The 22,424-nt window shown below is 39.5% G+C and overlaps 1 protein-coding gene across 5 annotated transcripts in view; it reads left to right on the forward strand.

Moving 5' to 3' along the window:
• The window catches only part of LRRC9 (leucine rich repeat containing 9), a 154,716-nt gene that overhangs the window by 27,732 nt on the left and 104,560 nt on the right, over nt 1–22,424 (forward strand). For all 5 annotated transcript variants that reach the window (XM_054447570.2, XM_054447572.2, XM_054447574.2 and 2 more), the window contains 4 exons: nt 13,324–13,520; nt 14,420–14,551; nt 21,166–21,342; nt 21,673–21,790. In XM_054447570.2, coding sequence (XP_054303545.2) covers nt 13,324–13,520; nt 14,420–14,551; nt 21,166–21,342; nt 21,673–21,790 — 624 coding nt within the window. The remainder of the gene's footprint in view (nt 1–13,323; nt 13,521–14,419; nt 14,552–21,165; nt 21,343–21,672; nt 21,791–22,424) is intronic.

Genomic DNA, 22,424 nt, shown 5'->3' on the forward strand with positions numbered 1-22,424 from the left:
TATAGCAGCATGATTTATAATCCTTTGGGTATATACCCAGTAATGGGATGGCTGGGTCAAATGGTATTTCTAGTTCTAGATCCCTGAGGAATCGCCACACTGACTTCCACAATGGTTGAACTAGTTTACAGTCCCACCAACGGTGTAAAAGTGTTCCTATTTCTCCACATCCTCTCCAGCACCTGTTGTTTCCTGACTTTTTAATGATTGTCATTCTAACTGGTGTGAGATGGTATCTCATTATGGTTTTGATTTGCATTTCTCTGATGGCCAGTGATGGTGAGCATTTTTTCATGTGTTTTTTGGCTGCATAAATGTCTTCTTTTGAGAAGTGTCTGTTCATGTCCTTTGCCCACTTTTTGATGGGGTTGTTTGTTTTTTTCTTGTAAATTTGTTAGAGTTCATTGTAGATTCTGGATATTAGCCCTTTGTCAGATGAGTAGGTTGCGAAAATTTTCTCCCATTTTGTAGGTTGCCTGTTCACTCTGATGGTAGTTTCTTTTGCTGTGCAGAAGCTCTTTAGTTTAATTAGATCCCATTTGTCAATTTTGGCTTTTGTTGCCATTGCTTTTGGTGTTTTAGACATGAAGTCCTTGCCCATGCCTATGTCCTGAATGGTAATGCCTAGGTTTTCTTCTAAGGTTTTTATGGTTTTAGGTCTAACATGTAAGTCTTTAATCCATCTTGAATTAATTTTTGTATAAGGTGTAAGGAAGGGATCCAGTTTCAGCTTTCTCCATATGGCTAGCCAGTTTTCCCAGCACCATTTATTAAATAGGGAATCCTTTCCCCATTGCTTGTTTTTGTCAGGTTTGTCAAAGATCAGATAGTTGTAGATATGCAGCATTATTTCTGAGGGCTCTGTTCTGTTTCATTGATCTATATCTCTGTTTTGGTACCAGTACCATGCTGTTTTGGTTACTGTAGCCTTGTAGTACAGTTTGAAGTCAGGTAGCGTGATGCCTCCAGCTTTGTTCTTTTGGCTTAGGACTGACTTGGCGATGCAGGCTCTTTTGGTTCCATATGAACTTTAAAGTAGTTTTTTCCAATTCTGTGAAGAAAGTCATTGGTAGCTTGATGGGGATGGCATTGAATCTATAAATTACCTTGAGCAGTATGGCCATTTTCATGATATTGATTCTTCCTACCCATGAGCATGGAATGTTCTTCCATGTCTTTGTATCCTCTTTTGTTTCATTGAGCAGTGGTTTGTAGTTCTCCTTGAAGAGGTCCTTCACATCCCTTGTAAGTTGGATTCCTAGGTATTTTATTCCCTTTGAAGCAATTGTGAATGGGAGTTCAATCATGATTTGGCTCTCTGTTTGTCTGTTATTGGTGTATAAGAATGCTTGTGCTTTTTGTACATTGATTTTGTATCCTGAGACTTTGCTGAAGTTGCTTATCAGCTTAAGGAGATTTTGGGCTGAGACAATGGGGTTTTCTAGATATACAATCATGTCATCTGCAAACAGGGACAATTTGACTTCTTTTTTTCCTAATTGAATACCCTTTATTTCCTTCTCCTGCCTAATTGCTCTTGCCAGAACTTCCATCACTATGTTGAATAGGAGTGGAGAGAGAGGGCATCCCTGTCTTGTGCCAGTTTTCAAAGGGAATGCTTCCAGTTTTTGCCCATTCAGTATGATATTGGCTGTGGGTTTGTCATGGATAGCTCTTATTATTTCGAGATACGTCCCATCAATACCTAATTTATTGAGTTTTTAGCATGAAGCATTGTTGAATTTTGTCAAAGGCCTTTTCTGCATCTATTGAGATAATCATGTGGTTTTTGTCTTTGGTTCTGTTTATATGCTGGATTACATTTATTGATTTGCATATATTGAACCAGCCTTGCATCCCAGGGATGAAGCCCACTTGATCATGGTGGATAAGCTTTTTGATGTGCTGCTGGATTCCGTTTGCCAGTATTTTATTGAGGATTTTTGCATCAATGTTCATCAAGGATATTGGTCTAAAATTCTCTTTTTTGGTTGTGTCTCTGCCTGGCTTTGGTATCAGGATGATGCTGGCCTCATAAAATGAGTTAGGGTGTATTCCCTCTTTTTCTATTGATTGGAATAGTTTCAAAAGGAATGGTACCAGTTCCTCCTTGTACCTCTGGTAGAATTCGGCTGTGAATCCATCTGGTCCTGGACTCTTTTTGGTTGGTAAGCTATTGATTATTGCCACAACTTCAGCTCCTGTTATTGGTCTATTCCGAGATTCAACTTCTTCCTGGTTTAGTGTTGGGAGGGTGTATGTGTCGAGGAATTTATCCATTTCTTCTAGATTTTCTAGTTTATTTGTGTAAAGGTGTTTATAGTATTCTCTGATGGTAGTTTGTATTTCTGTGGGATCGGTGGTGGTATCCCCTTTATCCTTTTTTATTGCGTCTATTTGATGCTTCTCTCTTTTCTTCTTTATTAGTCTTGCTAGCGGTCTGTCAATTTTGTTGATCCTTTCAAAAAACCAGCTCCTGGATTCATTAATTTTTTGAAAGGTTTTTTGTGTCTCTATTTCCTTCAGTTCTGCTCTGATTTTAGTTATTTCTTGCCTTCTGCTAGCTTTTGAATCTGTTTGCTCTTGCTTTTCTAGTTCTTTTAATTGTGATGTTAGGGTGTCAATTTTGGATCTTTCCTGCTTTCTCTTGTGGGCATTTAGTGCTACAAATTTCCCTCCACACACTGCTTTGAATGTGTCCCAGAGATTCTGGTATGTTGTGTCTTTGTTCTCATTGGTTTCAAAGAACATCTTTATTTCTGCCTTCATTTTGTTATGTACCCAGTAGTCATTCAGGAGCAGGTTGTTCAGTTTCCATGTAGTTGAGTGGTTTTGAGTGAGTTTCTTAATCCTGAGTTCTAGTTTGATTGCACTGTGGTCTGAGAGACAGTTTGTTATAATTTCTGTTCTTTTACATTTGCTGAGGAGAGCTTTACTTCCAACTATGTGGTCAGTTTTTGAATAGGTGTGGTGTGGTGCTGAAAAAATTGTATATTCTGTTGATTTGGGGTGGAGAGTTCTGTAGATGTCTATTAGGTCCGCTTGGTGCAGAGCTGAGTTCAATTCCTGGGTGTCCTTGTTAACTTTCTGTCTCATTGATCTGTCTAATGTTGACAGTGGGGTGTTAAAGTCTCCCGTTATTATTGTGTGGGAGTGTAAGTCTCTTTGTAGGTCACTCAGGACTTGCTTTATGAATCTGGGTGCTCCTGTATTGGGTGCATATATATTTAGGATAGTTAGCTCTTCTTGTTGAATTGATCCCTTTACCATTCTGTAATGGCCTTCTTTGTCTCTTTTGATCTTTGTTGGTTTAAAGTCTGTTTTATCAGAGACTACGATTGCAACCCGTGCCTTTTTTTGTTTTTCATTTGCTTGGTAGATCTTCCTCCATCCTTTTATTTTGAGCCTATGTGTGTCTCTGCACGTGAGATGGGTTTCCTGAATACAGCACACTGATGGGTCTTGACTCTTTATCCAATTTGCCAGTCTGTGTATTTTAATTGGAGCATTTAGTCCATATACATTTAAAGTTAATATTGTTATGTGTGAATTTGATCCTGCCATTATGATGTTAGCTGGTTATTTTGCTCGTTAGTTGATGCAGTTTCTTCCTAGCCTCCATGGTCTTTACAATTTGGCATGATTTTGCAGTGGCTGGTACCAGTTGTTCCTTTCCATGTTTAGTGCTTCCTTCAGGAGCTCTTTTAGGGCAGGCCTGGTGGTGACAGAATCTCTCAGCATTTGCTTGTCTGTAAAGTATTTTATTTCTCCTTCACTTATGAAGCTTAGTTTGGCTGGATATGAAATTCTGGGTTGAAAATTCTTTTCTTTAAGAATGTTGAATATTGGCCCCCACTCTCTTCTGGCTTGTAGAGTTTCTGCCGAGAGATCCGCTGTTAGTCTGATGGGCTTCCCTTTGTGGGTAACCCGACCTTTCTCTCTGGCTGCCCTTAACATTTTTTCCTTCATTTCAACTTTGGTGAATCTGACAATTATGTGTCTTGGAGTTGCTCTTCTCGAGGAGTATCTTTGTGGCGTTCTCTGTATTTCCTGAATCTCAATGTTGGCCTGCCTTGCTAGATTGGGGAAGTTCTCCTGGATAATATCCTGCAGAGTGTTTTCCAACTTGGTTCCATTCTCCCCGTCACTTTCAGGTACACCAATCAGACGTAGATTTGGTCTTTTCACATAGTCCCATATTTCTTGGAGGTTTTGTTCGTTTCTTTTTATTCTTTTTTCTCTAAACTTCCCTTCTCGCTTCATTTCATTCATTTCATCTTCCATCACTGATACCCTTTCTTCCAGTTGATTGCATCGGCTCCTGAGGCTTCTGCATTCTTCACGTAGTTCTCGAGCCTTGGCTTTCAGCTCCATCAGCTCCTTTAAGCACTTCTCTGTATTGGTTATTCTAGTTATACATTTGTCTAAATTTTTTTCAAAGTTTTTAACTTCTTTGCCTTTGGTTTGAGTTTCCTCCTGTAGCTCAGAGTAGTTTGATTGTCTGAAGCCTTCTTCTCTCAACTCGTCAAAGTCATTCTCCGTCCAGCTTTGTTCCATTGCTTGTGAGGAACTGCGTTCCTTTGGAGGAGGAGAGGTGCTCTGCTTTTTAGAGTTTCCAGTTTTTCTGCTCTGTTTTTTCCCCATCTTTGTGGTTTTATCTACTTTTGGTCTTTGATGATGGTGATGTACAGTTGGGTTTTTGGTGTGGATGTCCTTTCTGTTTGTTAGTTTTCCTTCTAACAGACAGGACCCTCAGCCGTAGGTCTGTTGGAGTTTGCTAGAGGTCCACTCCAGACGCTGTTTGCCTGGGTATCAGCAGCGGTGGCTGCAGAACAGCGGATTTTCGTGAACCACGAATGCTGCTGTCTGATCGTTCCTCTGGAAGTTTTGTCTCAGAGGAGTACCCGGCCGTGTGAGGTGTCAGTCTGCCCCTACTGGGGGGTGCCTCCCAGTTAGGCTGCTCGGGGGTCAGGGGTCAGCGACCCACTTGAGGAGGCAGTCTACCCATTCTCAGATCTCCAGCTGCGTGCTGGGAGAACCACTGCTCTCTTCAAAGCTGTCAGACAGGGACATTTAAGTCTGCAGAGGTTACTGCTGTCTTTTTGTTTGTTTGTGCCCTGCCCCCAGAGGTGGAGCCTACAGAGGCAATCAGGCCTCCTTGAGCTGTGGTGGGCTCCACCCAGTTCGAGCTTCCTGGCTGCTTTGTTTACCTAAGCAAGCCTGGGCAATGGCGGGCACCCCTCCCCCAGCCTCGCTGCCGCCTTGCAGTTTGATCTCAGACTGCTGTGCTAGCAATCAGCAAGACTCCGTGGGCGTAGGACCCTCTGAGCCAGGTGGGGGATATAATCTCCTGGTGCACTGTTTTTTAAGCCCATCAGAAAAGCGCAGTATTAAAGTGGGAGTGACTCGATTTTCCAGGTGCCGTCTGTCACCCCTTTCTTTGACTAGGAAAGGGAACTCCCTGACCCCTTGCACTTCCCGAGTGAGGCAATGCCTCGCCCTGCTTCGGCTCATGCACGGTGCGCTGCCCCCACTGTCCTGCGCCCACTGTCTGGCACTCCCTAGTGAGATGAACCCGGTACCTCAGATGGAGATGCAGAAATCACCCGTCTTCTGCATCGCTCATGCTGGGAGCTATAGACCGGAGCTGTTCCTATTCGGCCATCTTGGCTGCCCCCCGATCTCATTCTTTTTAATGGCTGCATAATACTCCATGGCGTATATGTGCCACATTTTCTTTATCCAGTCTATCACTGATGGGCATTTGTGTTGGTTCCAAGCCTTTGCTATTGTAAATAGTGCTGCAATAAACATACATGTGCATGTGTCTTTATAGTAGAATGATTTATAATCCTTTGGGTGTATACCCAGTAATGGGATGGCTGGATAAAATGGTATTTCTGGTTCTAGATCTTTGAGGAAATGTCACACTGTCTTCCACAATGGTTGAACTAATTTACACTTCCAACAACAGTGTAAAAGCATTCTTATTTCTCCACATCCTCTCCAGCATCTGTTGTTTCCTGACTTTTTAATAATCGCCACTCTAACAGGCATAAGATGGTATCTCATTGTGGTTTTGATTTGCATTTCTCTAATGACCAGTGATGATGAGCTTTTTTTCATATGTTTCTTGGCAGCATAAATATCTTCTTTTGAGAAGTGTCTGTTTGTATCCTTCGACCACATTTTGATGGAGTTGTTTTTTTCTTGTAAATTTGTTTAAATTCCTTTAAGATTCTAGGTATTAGACCTCTGTCAGATGGGTATCTTGCAAAAATTTTCTCCCATTCTGTAGGTGGCCTGTTCAATCTGATGATAGTTCCTTTTGCTGTGCAGAAGCTCTTTAGTTTTATTAGATCCCATTTGTCAATTTTGACTTTTGTTGCTGTTGCTTTTGGTGTTTTAGTCATGAAGTCTTTGCCCATGCTTATGTCCTGCATGGTATTGCCTAGGTTTTCTTCTAGGGTTTTTATGGTTTTGGGTTTTATATTTAAGTCTTTGATCCATCTTGAGTTAAATTTTGTATAAGGCATAAGGAAGGGTTCCAGTTTCTGTTTTCTGCATATGGCTAGCCAGTTTTCTCCGCACCATTTATTAAATAGGGAATCCCTTCCCCATTGCTTGTTTTTGTCAGGTTAGTCAAAGATCAGATGATTGAAGATATGTGGTGCTATTTCTGAGGTCTCTGTTCTGTTCCATTGGTCTATATATCTGTTTTGGTACCAGTACCATGCTGTTCTGGTTACTGTAGCCTTGTAGTATAGTTTGAAGTCAGGTAGCACGATGCCTTCAGCTTTATTCTTCTTCCTTAGGATTGTCTTGGCTATACAGGCTCCTTTTTGGTTCCATATGAAATTTAAAGTAGTTTTTTTCTAATTCTGTGAAGAAAGCCAATGGTAGCTTGATGGGAATAGCATTGAATCTATAAATTTATTTGGGGAGTATGACTATTTTCACAATATTGATTCTTCCTATCCATGAACATGGAATGTTTTTCCATTTTTTTGTGTCCTCTCTTATTTCCTTGAGCAGTGGTTTGTAGTTCTTCTTGAAGAGGTCCTTCATGTCTCTTACAAGTTGTATTCCTAGGTATTTTATTCTCTTTCTAGCAATTGTGAATGGGAGTTCACTCATGATTTGGCTCTCTGCTTATCTATTATTGGTGTATAGGAATCCTTGTGATTTTTGCACATTGATTTTGTATCCTGAGACTTTGCTGAAGTTGCTTATCAGCTTAAGGAGTTTTGGGCTGAGAATATGGGATTTTCTAAATATACAATCATGTCATCTGCAAACAGAGACAATTTGACTTCCTGTCTTCCTATTTGAACACATTTTATTTTTTTCTCTTGCCTGATTTCCCTGAACAGAACTTCCAATACTATGTTGAATAGGAGTGGTGAGAGGGGCATCCTTGTCTTCTACAACACTTCCAGCTTTTGCCCATTCAGTATGATATTGGCTGTGGGTTTGTCATAAATAGCTCTTATTATTTTGAGATATGTTCCAGCAATACCTAGTTTATTGAGAGTTTTTAACATGAAGGGCTGTTGAATTTTATCAAAGGCCTTTTCTGCATCTATTGAGATAATCGTGGTTTTTGTCATTGGTTCTGTTTATGTGATGGATTATGTGTATTGATTTGCTTATGTTGAACCAGCCTTGCATCCCAGGGATGAGCTGACTTGATTGTGGTGGATAAACTTTTTGATGTGCTGCTGGATTTGGTTTGCCAGTATTTTATTGAGGATTTTTGCATCGATGTTCATCAGGGTTATTGGCCTGAAATTTTCTTTTTTTGTTGTGTCTCTGCCAGGTTTTGGTATCAGGATGATGCTGGCCTCATAAAATGAGTTAGGGAGGAGTCCCTCTTTTTCTATTGTTTGGAATAGTTTCAGAAGGAATGGTACCAGCTCCTCTTTGTACCTCTGATAGAATGTGGCTGTTAATCCATCAGGTCCTGGACTTTTTTTTGATTGGTAGGATATTAATGACTGCCTCAATTTCAGAACTTGTTATTGGTCTTTTCATGGATTCAACTTCTTTCTGGTTTAGTCTTGGGAGGGCGTATGTGTCCAGGAATTTATCCATTTCTTCTAGATTTTCTAGTTTAGTTGTGTAAAGGTGTTTATAGTATTCTCTGATGGTAGTTTGTATTTCTGTGGGATCAATGGTGATATCCCCTTTATCATTTTTATTGTGTCTATTTGATTCTTCTCTCTTTTCTTCTTTATCAGTCTAGCTAGTGGTCCATCTATTTTGTTGATCTTTTCAAAAAACCAGCTCTTGGATTCATTTATTTTTTTGAAGGGTTTTTCATGTCTCTACCTCCTTCAGTTCTGTTCTGATCTTAGTTATTTGCCTTCTGCTAGCTTTTGAATTTGTTTGCTCTTGCTTCTATAGTTCTCTTAATTGTGATGTTAGGGTGTCAATTTTAGCTCTTTCTAGCTTTCTGTTGTGAGCATTTAGTGCTATAAATTTCCCTCTTAACACTGCTGTAGCTGTGTCCCAGAGATTCTGGTATGTTGTCTCTTTGTTCTCATTGGTTTCAAAGAACTTCTTTATTTCTGCCTTAATTTTGTTATCTTCCCAGTAGTATTCAGGAGCAGGTTGTCAGTTTCCATATTTTTGTGTGGGTTTTAAGTGAGTTACTTAATCCTGAGTTCTATTTTAATTGCACTGTGGTCTGAGGAACTGTTTGTTATGATTTCCATTCATTTGCATTTGCTCAGGAGTATTTTACTTCCAATTATGTGGTCGATTTTAGAATATGTGCTGTGTGTTACTGAGAAGAATATATATTCTTGATTTGGAGTGGAGAGTTCTGTAGATGCCTGTTATGTCTGCTTCGCAAGAGCTATGTTCAAGTCCTGAATGTCCTTGTTAACTTCCTGTCTTGTTGATCTGTCTAATGTGACAGTGGGGTGTTAAGGTCTCCCACTATTATTGTGTGAGTGTCTAAGTCTCTTTGTAGATCTCTAAGATCTTATTTTATGAATCTGGGTGCTCCTGTATTAGGTGCATATATATTTAGGACAGTTAGCTCTTCTTGTTGCATTGATCCCTTTACCATTATATGATACCCTTCTTTGTCTTTTTCATCTTTGTTGGTGTAAAGCCTCTTTTATCAGAGACTAGGATTGCAACTCCTGCTTCTTTTTTGCTTTCCATTTGCTTGGTAAATATTCCTCCATCCCTTTATTTTGAGCCTATGTGTGTCTTTGCACATGAGAGGGGTCTCCTGAATACAGCTCGGCAATGGGTCTTTACTCTTTATCCTATTTGCCAGTCTGTGCCTTTTAATTGGGGCATTTAGCCCATTTACATTTAAGGTTAATATTGTTATGTGTGAATTTGATCCTGTCATCATGATGCTAGCTGGTTATTTTGCACATTAATTTATGCAGTTTCTTCATGGTGTCACTGGTCTTTATATTTTGGCATGTTTTTGCTGTGGATGGTACTGGTTTTTCCTTTCTCTATTTAGTGCTTCCTCTTGTAAGGCAGGCCTGGTGGTGACAAAATCCCTCAGCGTTTGCTTGTCTGTAAAGGATTTTATTTTTCCTTTGCTTATGAAGCTTAGTTTGGCTGGATACAAAATTCTGGGTTGAAAATTCTTTTCTTTAAGAATGTTGAATATTGGCCCTCACTCTGGCTTGTAGAGTTTCTGCCGAGAGATCAGCTGTTAGTCTGATGGGCTTCCCTTTGTAGGTAACCTGACCTTTCTCTCTGGCTGCCCTTAACATTTTTTCCTTTGTTTCAACCTTGGAGAATCTCACAATTATGTGTCTTGGGGTTGCTCTTCTCGAGGAGTATCTTAATAGTGTTCTCTGTATTTCCTGAATGTGAATATTGGCCTGTCTTGCTAGGGTGGGGAAGTTCTCCTGGATAATATCCTGAAGTGTGTTTTCCAACTTGATTGCATTCTCCCCATCACTTTCAGGGACCCCAATCAACCAGAGATTTGGTATTTTCACATAGTCCCATATTTCTTGGAGGCTTTGTTCATTCCTTTTCATTCTTTTTGCTCTAATCTTGTCTTCACACCTTATTTCAGTAAGTTGATCTTCAATCTCTGATATTCTTTCTTCTGCTTGATCGATTTCAGCTATGGATACTTGTGTATGCTTCATGAAGTTCTTGTGCTGTGTTTTTCAGCTCCATCAGGTCATTTATGTTCTTCTCTAAACTGGTTATTCTAGTTAGCAGTTCCTGTAACCTTTTATCAATGTTCTTAGCTTCCTTGCATTGGGTTAGAACTTGCTCCTTTAGCTCTGAGGAGTTTGTTATTACCCACCTTCTGAAGCCTACTTTTATTAATTCATCAGTCTCATTCTCTGTTCAGTTTTGTGCCCTTGCTGGAGAGGAGTTGCGATCATTTGGAGGAGAAGAGGCATTCTGGTTTTTGGAATTTTCAGCGTTTTTGTGATGGTTTTTCCTCATCTTCATGGATTTATTTACCTTTGATCTTTGAGGCTGATGACCTTTGGATGGGGTTTTGTGTGGGGGTCCTTTATGTTCATCTTGATGTTGTTGCTTTCTGTTTGTTATTCTTCTAACAGGCCCCTCTTCTGCAGGTCTGCTGCAGTTTGCTGGAGGTCAACTCCAGACCCTGTTCACTTGGGTATCAGCAGTGGAGGCTGCAGAATAGCAAAGATTGCTGCCTGCTCCTTCCTCTGGAAGCTTCATCTTGAAGGAGCACTGGCCTGATGCCAACTGGAACTCTCCTGTATGAGGTGTCTGTTGACCCCTGTTGGGGTGTGTCTCCCAGTCAGGAGGCACGGGGGTCAGGAACCCAACTGAGCAGGCAGTCTGTCCCTTAGCAGAGCTGGTGCACTGTGCTGGGCAAATCCCTCTTGTCAGGATTAGCTGCTCTCTTCAGAGCTGGCAGGCAGGAACGATTAAATCTGCTGAAGCTGCGCCCATAGCCACCCCTTCCACCAGGTGCTCTGTCCCAGAGAAGTGGGGGTTTTGTTTGTAAGCCCGTTACTGGGGCTGTTACCTTTCCTTCAGAGATGCCCTGCCCAGTGAGGAGGAATCTAGAGAAGCAGTCTGACCACAGCCACTTTGCCACCCAGCCCAGACCTCCCAACCTCCTTAGCACTGTCAGGGAAAAACCACCTACTAAAGCCTCAGTAATGGTGGACACCCCTGCCCCAACCAAGCTCAACTGACCCAGGTCGACTTCACACTGCTGTGCTGGCAGCGAGAATTTCAAGCCCGTGGTTCTTAGCTTGCTGGGCTCCATGGGAGTGGGACCCGCTGAGCGAGACCACTTGGCTCCCTGGCTTCAGTCCGCTTTGCAGGGGAGTGAACAGTTCTGTCTCGCTGGGGTTCCAGGTTACCCTGGGGTAAAGAAAAAATACCCCTGCAGCTAGCTCAGTGTCTGCCCAAACAGCCACCCAGTTTTGTGCTTGAAACACAGAGCCCTGGTGGTATAGGCACATGAGGGAATCTCCTGATCTGCAGATTGCAAAAACGATGGGAAAAGTGTAGTAACCCAGCTGGGTAGCACAGTCCCTCACAGCTTCCCTTGGCTGGGGGAGGGAGGTCCCTCCTCCTTGCACTTCCTGGGTGATGTGACACCCCACCCTGCTTCTGCTCACCCTCTATGGGTCGGACCCACTGTCTAACCAGTCTCACTGAGATGAACAGAGTACCTTAGTTGGAAATGCAGTAGTCACCCACCTTCTGCATTGGTCTCACTGGAAGCTGCAGACCGGAGATGTAACTATTCAGCCATGTTGGCCCCTCCTCAGTACAATTTATCTTTAAATTACATAAGGCTGAGATTAGAGTTAGACAAAAGAGGTTCTTGCTGTGGGCCCAGAATTTAAGGGAGTACCCAAAAATCTTAAGTAATCAAGATAAATAATATTCAATGCAACATTTTTAAAATTTCTCTGATGGCCAGTGATGATGAGCATTTTTCATGTGTCTTTTGGCTGCATAAATGTCTTCTTTTGATAAGTGTCTGTTCATATCCCAAAACCACAATGAGATACCATCTCACACCAGTTAGAATGGCGATCATTAAAAAGTCAGGAAACAACAGGTGCTGGAGAGGATGTGGAGAAATAGGAACACTTTTACACTGTTGGTGGGATGGTAAACTAGTTCAACCATTGTGGAAGTCAGTGTGGTGATTCCTCAGGGATCTAGAACTAGAAATACCATTTGACCCAGCCGTCCCATTACTGGGTATATACCCAAAGGACTATAAATCATGCTGCTATAAAGACACATGCACACGTATGTTTATTGTGGCACTATTCACAATGGCAAAGACTTGGAACCAACCCAAATGTCCAACAATGATAGACTGGATTAAGAAAATGTGGCACATATACACCATGGAATACTATGCAGCCATAAAAAATGATGAGTTCATGTCCTTTGTAGGGACATGGATGAAATTGGAAATCATCATTCTCAGTAAACTATCGCAAGGACAAAAAACCAAACACCGCATGTTCTCACTCGTAGGTGGGAATTGAACAATGAGAACACATGGACACAGGAAGGGGAACATCACACTCTGGGGACTGTTGTGGGGTTGGGGGTGGGGGGAGAGATAGCATTAGGAGATATACCTAATGCTAAATGGCGAGTTAATGGGTGCAGCACACCAGCATGGCACATGTATACATATGTAACTAACCTGCACATTGTGCACATGTACCCTAAAACTTAAAGTATAATAATAATAAAAAAAATTTTTTTAAATATCCAAATTAATGCAAAAAGTTCATTATGATAAATTTAAAAACCCCAAAATAACAAAATCTTAAGACCAGTGCTGTGCTGAGTCATGTAAGAGACTAAGACAAAAGGAAAAATGTGCACCCCATATATATGCTTTTGTGTAATTTTAATAGTTTTTTTTTCCAGAACACCAAAGTGGTGAAAAATACTGAAAAATTGAAAAGTACGTGTGTTAAAAATTACATTATTTGAATTTTAAATATTTGTACTAAAATCAGTATTTATTTTAATTTTATTTTGGCTTTAATAGAGGCAAACTTATTAAAAATATTTGAAAATCTGTTGCTTTGCTTATTTTCAATTGAGAGACTGCCCTGTTTGAAGTGGTTAAGGTCGGCACTTGGTCAAGAGAAACTGGCTGACTGAATTTGCACCCAAGTTGAAATCACATGTTTGGCATGTTTTTATGAAATTTGGCCTGTTTATTACCTAGATTTGTTCATTTAAATTAGACATTTGTTTAATAGATCCCATTAAAAATTAACATCTGAATTCCGACTTTGCCTAGACCATGTTTTATTTTTATTTTGCTCTCTGACACATTGTTTTCCACAGTTGGAACGAGAACTGGCTGAACTCAAGGGCTCAGGCAAAGGGCACAGTGATGGATCCAATAACAGTAAAGTAACTGATCCTGAAACACTGAAGAGTTGTGAAACTGTCACTGAAGAACTAAGTCTTCAACAGAAGATATTGACCAAACTAAATGCCTTGAATGAAAGGGTAACATTCTGGAACAAAAAACTAGATGAGTATGTTTAATTAATTATCTAGTTGTTCAGATTTGAAACTGTGAGAATCAGAATGTTTTGGGCCATCAGTTGACCCTAGTTCCCTTCTTCAGGAGTGTGAACAATTACAGTATGAAGTAAAGCATGAAATATATTCTTAATACTAGTTCCTAGTACATATAAGCATCATGGGTTAAAAGCTGGCTTATAGTTTTCTGCAGAGGCAGTTCTTAATTAGGAACAGTAAGCTTCCCCCCAGTGGCTTCCTGTCCTATCACTGCTCTAGTGTCTGCAAACTAAAAACAATAGAGCCTCCGCTGGTGTATAAACTCACCAAATAGATGAGACCTGGCAAAGCCCAAACACAGTAGAAACAAGTTCAGGCTCAGTTATCAATTAGAAATGTAAAGCAAGAAGGCTTAGCAAGGACTGTGAATTTTTTTATTTACTAAGGCACTAAGTGGATAAATTACTGTGACCTGTGATAATACTAACAATAATAGTAACATATATTGGGTTTTTACTTTGTGCCAGACTCTTTGCTAAGATCTGTACATGTATTTTTTATGTAACTCTCAAAACAGCTGTTTTAGGAATAAGGACTATGAATATTGCCATTTTACTGAGAAAACTGAGGCATAAAAAGTCCAAGTGACATGTCTGAGATCTGAAAGCTGTAAGTGGTAGAGCAAGGATAGTCTTCTAGCCTTCACATATTCTGAGAGTAGCAAACTTAAAGGTGATTTTAATTGCCAAAAATAGAATGTCTTTGACATGTTTTAACTGTTAACACCAAGCTTTCTTTATCCATTGAAAGGAAGCCTTGTGTTTTAACATCAGTTAAAAAAAAACTATCATAAGTTTTAATGTTGTGATTTTTAGATCATTCTAATAGCTGTATGTATTTTTCTCTCCAATAGAATTGAAGCAATTTATCATATTGAAGTAAAACAAAAGAAGAAAAGTCATGGCTTATTGATCCCACTTTTGTTAATTGAGTTAGAGACTGTGGGAAATTTCCATTTTGAAGAAGGCACTCGATCTGATGACTGGTAAATCTGTTAGAAATTTAGTATAGCTTTAAAAATAACTTAAGTACTTAGGATCATCAACCAGAATATCAACTTATAAAATCTTAAAATGTCCCATTTTTGAAACATTTCTCATGCAGAATATTCATCTATTGAAAATTGGCAGGCATCTATTGAAAACTGAAAATTACCTACTTTCCTCCTATACATTTCTGTTTATGCCATTACCGTGAGCCAACCTTGAAGACATCCTAATGGTTTATCATTGCTGTTTCCCCAATTTTTCTTAGCCCAAGAACAGAATATAATTTAGAAAAAAAAAGTCTATAATCAAGTTTTAATTTTTTATATATGTTTATACTGTTTGTTTCTGGACTGGATATAGTGCATGATTCTGAATATTGGTTGAGAAACTGGAACAGAGCAGGAATGCCAAAGCAGGATTGGCAACAGCAGGTTGCCAACATGGGAGGAGACTGTCTAGCAAATCTTCTGTAGGTCTGTGGTCAGAGTGGAACCCACTGTTTAGAGATAGCTACAGTCAGGGTGCACACAAACACTACATGTTAGCATAAAGTATATGCTTATACCAGGAATTCAGGTCAAAAGCTTGTATCAACCAAAATGGAGAGACACCAGAATCAAGCAGAAAGCAGACAGCCAGGCTTTAGAACCAAGGCCTACTAGTAGATACTAGGAAGTGATTGTGTTGCTTCAATTAGAGGGGCACAATTTCAAATTACCCTTAAAAAAAGTCTTGAAGAAAAATATTGTTAAGTATCTCTTTCACATTTCTGAGTCATTTTTTCAGAATTGAAGAGCCCGTGAAACAGAGAAAGATTGCTCTAGAGACACACAGTGGGAACTGGGTACATGGAAATACACCAGGAGACATGTCAAACTATAGAATGGACTTGGCACATAACCCTGGAGCATGATTTTACTTGAAGTCAACGTCAAAATAAATATTAATTTTTATAGTGTAGAATGTAAAACTTACACTAACTTTTTAGAAAAAAAACTGTTATTGTTATGGGTTACTTTAAACCAAGTCCCCTGATTTCTATTAGACATGGCTTTTTTCTCACCTCTGTGAGTAAAAGTTTCTCAAAGGTCTTGGGAGAACTCTGATGGAAAACTGTAAGAAGCTCTTCGCAAGGGAAAAAGAGGCCTTTGAAAATACTTTCCTTTGTATTAGTACATCCATTTGCCCAGCAGTTACTACTGTTTGCTTAACCACATTATTTGATTTTTATATACAAAGATATAAAAGGTGTTCATCCACTCCAGCACCAGGAACAACATTAAAAAGTTGTTTCCTGACTTTTTAATGATTGCCATTCTAACTGGTGTGAGATGGTATCTCATTGTGGTTTTGATTTGCATTTCTCTGATGGCCAGTGATGGTGAGCATTTTTTCATGTGTTTTTTGGCTGCATAAATGTCTTCTTTTGAGAAGTGTCTGTTCATGTCCTTCGCCCACTTTTTGATGGGGTTGTTTGTTTTTTTCTTGTAAATTTGTTTGAGTTCATTGTAGATTCTGGATATTAGCCCTTTGTCAGATGAGTAGGTTGCGAAAATTTTCTCCCATTTTGTAGGTTGCCTGTTCACTCTGATGGTAGTTTCTTTTGTTGTGCAGAAGCTCTTTAGTTTAATTAGATCCCATTTGTCAATTTTGGCTTTTGTTGCCATTGCTTTTGGATGTGGAGAAATAGGAACACTTTTACACTGTTGGTGGGACTGTAAACTAGTTCAACCATTGTGGAAGTCAGTGTGGCGATTCCTCAGGGATCTAGAACTAGAAATACCATTTGACCCAGCCATCCCATTACTGGGTATATACCCAAAGGATTATAAATCATGCTGCTATAAAGACACATGCACACGTGTGTTTATTGCAGCACTATTCACAATAGCAAAGACTTGGAACCAACCCAAATGTCCAACAATGATAGACTGGATTAAGAAAATGTGGCACATATACACCATGGAATACTATGCAGCCATAAAAAATGATGAGTTCATATCCTTTGTAGGGACATGGATGAAATTGGAAATCATCATTCTCAGTAAACTATTGCAAGGACAAAAAACCAAACACTGCATATTCTCACTCATAGGTGGGAATTGAACAATGAGAACACATGGACACAGGAAGGGGAACATCACACTCTGGGGACTGTTGTGGGGTGGGGGGAGGGGGGAGGGATAGCTTTAGGAGATATACCTAATGCTAAATGGCGAGTTAATGGGTGCAGCACACCAGCATGGCACATGTATACATATGTAACTAACCTGCACATTGTGCACATGTACCCTAAAACTTAAAGTATAATAATAATAAAATTTTTTAAAAAAAGGTGTTCATCCAGCTCCCATGTAAACAAGTAAAGGCCTTGATTTTTCAAGTGCAAAACTGAATGGTGTGTCTGTACTGGGTGCACATTTATATTCACTCAACCTAAACAGGATTTTTTTTTTTTTGAGATAGAGTCTCGCTGTGTCCCCGAGACTGGAGTGCAGTGGCCCGATCTCAGCTCACTGCAACCTCTGCCTCCCAGGTTCAAGCGATTCTCCTGCCTCAGACTCCCGAGTAGCTGAGATTCTAGGTGCATGCCACCACACCCGCTAATTTTTGTATTTTTAGTGGAGACGGGGTTTTGCCATGTTGGCCAGGCTGGTCTCAAACTCCTGGCCTCAAGTGATCTTCCCACCTCAGCCTCCCAAAGTGCTGAGATCACAGGCATGAGCCACTGTGCCCAGCTCCAAACAGGATTTTTAAAAATTATTTCTGTTTCTTTTTAAATTATTGCAAAGGAAACTCTTTGCAACAAGTGGATTAGTGAAAAAAAATGTAGAAGCAAAATGACCAAAAAGCCATTTAGATAACTATGTCAGCCTGATAGTAAATTAGATAGCTTTGATGGATTTTGATTAGCATTAGCCTGTTTACTTGGTTTTAATAAGAGTAACCTTGATTTGTTTTAAGGAATATATCAAATATATGTTAGCAGAATTTAAAGGATTGTTTTTTAGTTTTAGTATACTGCAAGTTTGGCTACTTTTCCTCTGATCTTTTATGTATGTTAAGAAATAACTACTAAGTGCTTTAAATTGCTATGCTACATTTCTAGTTGTTTTATTTAAACACTCACTTCCATTAATATTTTTAAGGCTAAGGATTCAGTATTTAAATAAAAAGTATTTCAGTAGAACAAGGACTGAAAGATTTTCTGTTAAAATTATCTTTATGTCTTTAACAACAACAAAACACTGCATGTTTCTAATTGTATGTCATTATCTCTTAGCTTCATTTCTTTTATGAAATAAAATTATTATATTTTCCACTTTAAAAAAATCTTATTTTATAGAGACATGCTAGTTGAGTGGATTGTTGCTACTATACCTTTATTATTGTAGATTTGTATTATTTACTGATGTGTTGCCAATTGAGTTACCCATTGACATCGCACAACATTTATCAAGTAGGGACTCCAAAGCATAAAAGATGCTGTCCTTGTGCCTGAGAAGCTGTCAACCTGGTTATAGATAGAGTGTATTTACAACTAAAAAAAAAAAAACACCTTTAAAATACCACAAAACAATATATAAGTGACTCTGTAAGTTCCTTTGGAGAAGATATGATGTTTTGTGTCTTATAAGACATAACATCTAACATGGGGCTGGATTAAAAGCCCAGTACATATTTACTAGTTGAAGCTTCCATATCACTTTATAGATACACAACAGTTTTGCTTTGGTGTATGTAATGACTTTCAGTAATTAATCTGCCTCTTTATAAAGATTTCATGCTATACTATCTCAAGGAGCTACACAAGCAGAAACTTTCTGTTTTACAGGGTTTTGAAACTGTTGATTTAAGTCAGTAAGCCTGTAAAAGTATTTATTAAACCTTTATATAGGATTATAAAGTATATTTTAATAGATTAGATTAAGCTTCAAACATTTAAAAACATGTGTAGCCTACATTTGCTAAATGAGCACATTATTGTATATTAACAAAATGTGTAGGCATCTTTCTGTGTAACTGAATATATTAGTCATTGATACATATCATTGTGAATGTTTATACCTTCAAGTACCACTGAATGAATGAGGGTAAGGTACACAGTTCAGCTGACTCTAAAGGATTTGAACAGGAGTTATGATTAGTTTAGAGACCATACAGTGGAAAATATTGAATCCTCTACTGTAGGTGAAGAGTATGAATGTAATTTGGAAGATAACAAATGGCTGCAAAGGCTTTTGTTTTGTTTTATTGGCAGACTCTTCACCTACAGTAAAGGATCAGTGTTCTCCACTGTATAGTTTTAGACTATCATAACTTCTGTTCAAATCTTTTAAAGTCAGCTGAACTGTGTACCGCACTGCTCTTGAAGCAAACGCAGTACTCCGCCACATAAGTGGTTTTGTTTTTTCTGCTTCCTTCACCCAGAATGCTTTCGCATACCTCACCCTTACTTCCTCATTGCTCAGCTGCTGAATTCCTGGGCAACATAAAATCTCCATGAGAAAATCACACTTCATAGCTCCTGCCTTCCTGGGGGACCAGCCTAGAAGCTAGGTATTGTTTATTCATTCCTTCCACCCATTCATGAGAAGCCTCAAGCCCAATATCCACTATATAGCAAAAACTTTATCTAAAACGCCTACAGCCCTAGTTTCTATGAGAGTGCAGAAAGCTTCCAGGACATGTTACTTAGGGGAAATTTGACAGACTTAGGCCCAGCAAATGATCCCTCTATAAGAGGGGCAGTAGCTTCCCCACCTCAGATGCTAATGTGGCTGTTTTGTAGGTACTCTAAACTGATTAGCAGGCATCATGCTTGATTGCAACACTATTCATATCTGTCTCCTCTACCAGACTGTGAGCTCCTCTGGGATTAGTTCGGTTTAGGCAGTTCTCCTTTCAACTCTAAGGGAGAAGTAATTTATAAGATCCTGGCTGCATTGATTAAGTATTTGCTTGTGAGAAACATAGATGCCCTAAGTTAGGAGCTCAGCTATTAGGCTCAAGGAGAGACTACCCATCAGGAAGCTCACCTCTGTGACCTTAGCTCACACCCATTTCAGACCCTGGTTGATTATGTAGGTGGTGACCTAGATCATTCATTAAAGGCAAATGTATTCCTTATAAGATCATTTACTTCCTTCTCAAAATGAACCGTTTTTCAATCTCATCTTGATCTAGTTTCTGTGCTAGACAGGACCGGAATTTTATGCGTATGGCCAGGTGAGGGCAGCAGAGAGCAAACAAGCACTTCAGTGTTATCTTCACACAGCTGGCCCCTGCCTCTCCTCCTCCAATTTTCAGATCAAATATCTTAATGTCTCTGAAAGGTCCTCCCCAAGGCCCTATCTTAAGTAGGTCCCCTTTGCATTCCTTACCCCAAGATTCCCTTCAGAGCCCTTTTCAGTTTAGAAATTTCATTTCTGGCTTTACTTGTTTAGGCTTCATTAGAGCAGACAATGCCTCTTTCATATCCGTATTCATTGTCAGGAAGTTATTTCAGTAGTCCAATGAGAGATCGTGGTGATTTGGATTAGGATGGTAACAGTGGTGATGATGAAACATGATCACATTCAGGATGGATTTTAGATGTAGAGCCAGGCGGACTTGCTAAAGAATTAGATACTGGGGCCGGGCGCGGTGGCTCACGCCTGTAATCCCAGCACTTTGGGAGGCCGAGGTGGGCGGATCACGAGATCAGGAGATTGAGACCATCCTGGCTAACACGGTGAAACCGCGTCTGTATTAAAAACACAAAAAATGAGCCGGGCGTGGTGGCGGGCGCCTGTAGTCCCAGCTACTTGGGAAGCTGACGCAGGAGAATGGCGTGAACCCGGGAGGCGGAGGTTGCAGTGAGTGGAGATCGCGCCACTGCACTCCAGCCTGGAAGACAGAGCGAGACTACGTCTCAAAACAAAACAAAACAAAAAAAAAGAATTAGATACTGGTGAGGAAGAAAGGAGAGGATTATTCCTACGGTTTTGACTTCAGCTATCAGTTAAATGGTGGTGCCATATACTGAGATGGAAAAGAGAGGAGCAGGTTTGGGGTGCAGTGTTAGTTATGTTAGGCTGGAGTCACCTATTTAACATGCAGATGGACATACCAAGTAGGTGGTTGGATATTCAAGTCTGGGTATAACCAGCTAAGTTGAGTAGCGATCAAGACTAGAAATAAAATGTAATTTATCAGGATGTATATAAAGCCAAGGAACCACGTGAAATCATCTAGGGAGAGTGTTCATGGAAGCAAGAGGAAGGCCAAAGGCTGATCCCTGGGCAGTTCAACATCTAAAAGTCTGTCTGAGAAGACCCAGCAAAGAAAACTATGAAAGAGCAGCCAATAAGAGGAAGGCATATGCAGTTTCCCTGAAGCTAAGAAAGTGTTTCAGAAAGTGAAGATTGCTCAACCAACCTGTCTTCCAGGCAGAACAAATGTGCAATAAATGAAAAAATAAACAGAGCCACTATATGATTACTGTATCTTTAGCAAAAAATACAAAATATGAGCTATAACTTTTATCATATGTAGTTTTCTGTTCTTAAACATTTTAAGGAAAATCTGTTATTTTCTTCATGTATATTCTGTATGTATTCCTACATAGGTTTAATTTCTGCTATGAATTAATTCTGTCACGTTTTTGTGCCTGGGACTTCAGAACATACGGTATTACAGGAGTAAAAGTAAAACGCGTCATTAAAGTTAACAACCGTATTCTGAGACTAAAATTCGAAGAGAAATTTCAAAAGTTTTTGGAGAATGAAGATATGCATGATTCAGAGTAAGAAGCTGAATTCTTTATGGAACAACTTTACAAAACTTTGACTGTATTTGTAAAATTTCTATTTTAACAGTTTACAGCATTAAAAATGTACATATACCTTGTTAGTAAATGTTTCCTTTTTATGCATCTCCCATGGCTAGGATGACCTCATAATTTATCCACATTGAGCCTGTTTTTGAGGTTGAAGGCAGGGGAGCTATTAATAATGACACTAGAACACTGCATGTCAATGAGAAATATCCCTGGCAGGACATATAGTTATCTTATCTATGGCTAGGCTTTTGTGAGATCAGTCTTCAAACTTTTTCTGTTTCAATTATTCTTAAGGAGCTACCGAAGGATGCTGGAATGCCTTTTTTATGTTTTTGATCCTGAAGTTTCAGTGAAGAAAAAGCATCTTCTACAAATACTTGAAAAAGGATTCAAAGACAGTGAAACAAGCAAGGTAGCATAAAATGTCATTTAGAATAATGCTTTCTTCCTAGCAAGTGGAGCTCTGCCACTGGTTAAGCATGATTTCCCAATCCTTTTATCCATATTTATAGTAAAATTCTACTGCTGTTTCACAAAAAGCTTAGTGTTATCATGGAAACTATAGCATCTTTCCTCTTTGGATTATACCAAAGTAAGCCCATTAATTACTACTGCCTGACCCTACTTAATCCTTCTTGGCCTCTTATTTTTATGTTGTGTTCCTTTTGTTGAGGTTTTGAAATCTGCTTTTTAAATTGGTTATAAATCTTTATCTGTTGTAAACTCTCCAGAGTCTTCACCTTGAAGCAATTCAGTCACTTAACTCCACTGTACTTTCTAGCTATTGCTTTCTTTTTACTGCTACCATTTCTTTATTCTCTACTTCACTATCCCCATCTTGCTGCTGATCTTGCTTTATCATTGGTCACTTCTGATGCCCCAAGTATCCAACCAATCTTTCTCAGACCTCCACCATCTTGACGAGGCAGCTGTAGCACACTGGTGTAGAGCAGCGCTTCCCAACCTTTTTCACATCATGACACACATAAAATGATAATATTCCTGCATTTGGATCCCAATTTCACTCCTCACCAGCTATGTGACTT

The sequence above is a fragment of the Pongo pygmaeus genome, chromosome 15 (genome assembly GCF_028885625.2).
Source record: "Pongo pygmaeus isolate AG05252 chromosome 15, NHGRI_mPonPyg2-v2.0_pri, whole genome shotgun sequence".
NCBI classification, from domain to species: domain Eukaryota; kingdom Metazoa; phylum Chordata; class Mammalia; order Primates; family Hominidae; genus Pongo; species Pongo pygmaeus.